This window comes from Fukomys damarensis, unplaced genomic scaffold (assembly GCF_012274545.1).
Source record: "Fukomys damarensis isolate Sample0158 unplaced genomic scaffold, DMR_v1.0_HiC HiC_scaffold_37, whole genome shotgun sequence".
NCBI lineage: Eukaryota > Metazoa > Chordata > Mammalia > Rodentia > Bathyergidae > Fukomys > Fukomys damarensis.
Window position 1 is genome coordinate 10,859,204 of NW_022900949.1, and position 4,262 is coordinate 10,863,465.

Below are 4,262 nucleotides of genomic sequence, written 5' to 3' on the forward strand. Positions count from 1 at the left end.
TGCTGCTGCCGCCGCCGCTGCTGCCGCCGCCACCGCCTCCACCACCTTTGCTGGGTGCCGAGGGTGGTGTGGGGGCCGGCGGCTGAGCAAACAGGACCCCTGGTGCAGGACAGAAGAGAGATTGTCATGGAAACTGGCCAGGCCACCACTGCTCAACTTCCAGCAATGTGTTGACCCTGGAGGTCGACGCCTGTGACCTCCCAGCCCCTGTCCACTCTGCAACCAGGCTGCCCTCTGCCCACAGCGCCACACAGTGCTCGCTATGTGCTACTGCATTTATTGTTGTTCTGAGGCTTGCACTCAGCGCCCCCCCCGCCCATTTTTTTTGTTTTGATTTTTTATTTTGAAATAGAGTCGCGTTAAGTTGCTAAACTGCTCAGGCTTGACTGGAACTTGAAAGCCTCCTGCTTCAGCCTCCAAGAGAGCTGGGATGATAGGCATGGATCACTACAGCCAGCTACCACTTTTGTCTCTTAAGACAGGATCTAGCTATGTAGTCCAGGCTAGCCCGGAACTCTCAAGGACCCTCCTGCCTCAGTTTCCTACTATGTAAGGACCCCACCTCCCAGCCCCCAAATGCCTTTGGCCAGCTCTTGCCCCTGATCCCCGGCTGCAGGCCAGAGTCAGCCCAGGGGCCTTGCGTTTAGCAGGGACAGCTGTGGTCCAGGTGGCCGAGGCCTCGGCACCTACCTGTGTACATGATCCCGTTGAGCTCCACCGACATGCTAATACTGTTGCTGCCGTTGGTTCCCAAGAGGCTGACAGCCGAGTCCTGCCGGCTCTCAGAGGCTGCAGGGAAAAGCGAACCACAGAAATGTATTGGCTTTGTGGCTCTCTGCCCCTTCACCATAAGCTCAAAGAAGGTGAAGGGTGTAGTGTCACCAGCACGTGCAGCAGGTGCTCAGTGGTCGGCCTTCCTCCTTCTGCTATTTTTATTTTATTTTTGGGACACAAGGTTTCACTAAGGTGCTTGGGTAGAGACTGAAGTGTTTATCCTGCCTCAGCCTCCGGAATAGCTGGAACCACAGGGGTGTACCCTGTGCTCAACTACTTTTTTTTCCCTTCCTACCCTCTCTCCCTCCCTCCCCTTCCTTCCTTCCATGATGTGGGTTGGAAACAGGGTCTCACTATGTAGTTCAGGGTGGCCTTGAACTCACTACATGGCCCAGGCTAGCCTTAAATTCCTGTTGACCCTCCTGCCTCAGCCTTCTAAGTAAGTGCTGGGGTTACAGTTATGTACCACCATACCTGGATCTACATTTATTTTCTCTTTTCTTTCTTTTTTTGGTACTGGGAATCAAAGTCAGGACCTTGCATTTACCAGGCAGGAGCATGCCACTGAGCTAAATCCTCAGCCTTTTTGTTTTGTTTTGTTTTTTGTTACTGGGAATTGAACTTGGGACGTTGCATTTGCAAGGCAGGAACCAGAACCACTGAGCTAAATCCCTGGTTCCACTTTTTTTGGTTTTTTGAGATAGGGTCTTGCTATAGTTCAGGGTGGCCTTGAATTCATTTGTGGCAATCTTCCTGCCTCAGCCTCTCAAGTGCTAGGATGACTAGGGTACGCCATCACGCTGGGCATATTCTCTATTTTCAAGGAGATTGCCAGCTGGTTACGGTGGCACACACCTGTCATCCTAGCACTCTAGCAGGTGGAGGTAGAAAGATCACAAGTTTCAACCCAGCCCAGGCCACTGACTGACTTAGTGAGACCCTGCCTCAAAATTCAGGCTGGGGATGTAGCTCAGTGTGAAGGCCCTAGGTTCAATCCCCAGATCCCCCGAAAAGGAGAGAGAGAGAGAGAGAGAGAGAGAGAGGTGGCCAAATTGTCACCTCCTCACCCTCCTGCCCATAGGACCAAGGTACCCCCCAACCCTGCCAACCCGAGGTTAAACTCATGGGAGGCACCTGTCTGTGTAAATGTGCAGCCCTCTGCCGAGATGGGCTCAGCATTTTCACAGGAGTTTTTCAGTCCCACGTCCTCCGCTGGCTGGTTGTATTTTTGCTTATTGATCTGGCAGCACTCTACCTAGGTCAGCTCCGAGGCCCTTGCTGTCCCGCTGGTGGGAAGCACTGAGCTGGTACCTTGGCTGTTGATCCGGATGCTCATGGGCAGCTGGGCGGTCATGGCCAGTAGGTTCTGCTGCAGAGCTCGGTGCAGGAGCCGCTGCTGCTCATCCGAGACCAGCACCATCTTCTTCTCGGGGGGCTCCCCGGACTCCAGCTTCTCCCGGATATGCTCCAGGGCCGCCGCCTGCGCTGCCACGGCTGCCTGGGCCGCCACCACAGGGTGGCCCGCCAGGGACACGGGCAGGCGGCCAGGGACTGTGATGGGAATGGCCACGTCCTCCTCTAGACACACAGGGGACAGCAGAGGTCAGAGAGGGATCTGAGGGCCGCGATTCAGCTCAGTGGTTCTGCCGCCTGCCTCGCAAGCGCAAGGGACTCAATTTGATCTCCGGTACAAAAAAGGGGATGGGGGGCTCGAGAGGCCTGGCCTTGCCCTTGGCCCCAGACAGGACGCAGGGGTTACCTCTACTGCCGGGAGCTCACTTCCTCTCCGCGGAGGCAGATGGCTTTGCAAACAGACGTGAGAAAGCCCCTGTCATCCCAGCACTCAGGAGGCTGAGGCAGGAGGGTTACAAGTTTGGGGTTGGCCTGGGCTACATAGTGACTTCAATGCCAACCTGGACTGAATAGTGAGACCTTGTCTCAAAAAACCAACCGACCGGCCAATCAATCAATCTTCTGTCACAGCAGACAGTAAAGGACACAGCGTGCTGTCAGCAATGTCATTCATAACAACAGCACTACGCTGGTGTTTAGCATGCAGACTTTTTTTTTTCCAGTACTAGGGACAGAACCCAGGGCCGCTGCACTGAGCTACATCCCCAGCCCTTTTCATTTTTCTTATGGAGACAGGGTCTTGCTGAGTTGCCAGGGCACCCTGCCTCCACTTCCCAGAGCGCTGGGGTCACAGCTGTGCCCTCTGTGCCCAGATGGGTACCTTTGTGGCTGCCACCCCAGGATTTCTCATGGAAGTCTGGAGAGGGAAAAAGGACTCCCTGCACTCCGGAGCCAAGCTGGAAGGTGGCCCAGGGCCCCAGACAGCCCTCACCTTTCTTGATCTTGGGGGCTGGGGTGATGGAGCTGCCGTTGGTGCTGGCGGCCAAGCCCAGGGACTGCACGGGCAGCTTGGGTGAGGACAGCATGCCGTGGGCACTGCCTGGCGAGTAGGTGAAGAGGGAGCCACCGAAGCTCTGGCGCCGGCCTTCCCGCCGGTTGCTGTCGATGGCGGCCTGGAGCTCATTGGGGCTGCTGAGACCACGTCGCTCACACTCGTAGGGATACAAATACTTCATGTACCTGTGGGTGCGGACAGTGTGGCACTGGGCTGCCCCTGACCAGGCACAGGGGCAGTATCGCCCCATCTCCCTGCGACCAGTTTTATTCTGAGACAGGGTCTTGCTAAACGACTAAGTTGCCCAGGCTGGGTGTGAACCAGAGATCCTCCTGCCTCAGCCTCCCAGAGTGGTAGGATGACAGGCGGGCAGCGCTAGGCCCAGCTCTGTGGGGTCTTTAAACCCTAACCATGAGTCAGCTGCATCCTGAGCCTGCTGTCCCCCTGTCCCAGCACCCAGCCCAGCCACTCACTGGGTCCGCAGCGTGAAGGCAGCACTGGTGATGGAGGTGGGCAGGTTGAGGCCCTTGGTGATCTCCCGCCACAGTTTCTTGTTGATGACCTCCACCAGGCCACCCTTCTCCGTCACCAGCACGTACAGCATGAACAGGTCGAGCACCTGCTTGGCCATGATGGGGATGCGGTTCACGGGCGTACCTGTGGACAGCGCGGCACGGGTGAGGCGGGGTGCCGCGGGTCCCGTCGGCCCGGGGATGCCGAGGCCTGGTCTCCTCTGGACATTTTAGGCGTTGTGGCATCTCTGGTCTCCATCTGCCCTACTGCTTCAGTTTCCCCACACGTGACCCAGGCTCACAAACAGTACAGATCTCACAGGCGAAAGAGGCAGGAGGCCCCAAGGGGAGCACTGGGGAGCCAAAGGCAGGTAACACAAAGGCACTGTTTTTCTACAAGAGCTGCCAGGAGCTCAGCCTGCCTCCCTGGCCACCCTTCCCGTGCTCCCACGCCCGGCTCTGTGCTCTGGCAGCACCCACCAGGCCAACCACCCTGCCCAGACCTGTCCCCCTCCCCCAGCTACTCCCCCAGCCCCTGCCCACAGCCCCCGGACCCCTGAGCTCAGCTC

At 57.3% G+C, this 4,262-nt stretch overlaps 1 protein-coding gene across 1 annotated transcript in view; it reads right to left on the reverse strand.

Annotated features, from left to right (window-relative positions):
- Positions 1-4,262, reverse strand: part of Arid3a (AT-rich interaction domain 3A) — a 30,066-nt gene that overhangs the window by 919 nt on the left and 24,885 nt on the right. Inside the window, exons 7-11 of the mRNA XM_019209091.1 lie at positions 3,655-3,838; positions 3,119-3,366; positions 2,086-2,352; positions 691-789; positions 4-99 (exon numbers count right to left, since the gene is read on the reverse strand). Coding sequence (XP_019064636.1) covers positions 4-99; positions 691-789; positions 2,086-2,352; positions 3,119-3,366; positions 3,655-3,838 — 894 coding nt within the window. The remainder of the gene's footprint in view (positions 1-3; positions 100-690; positions 790-2,085; positions 2,353-3,118; positions 3,367-3,654; positions 3,839-4,262) is intronic.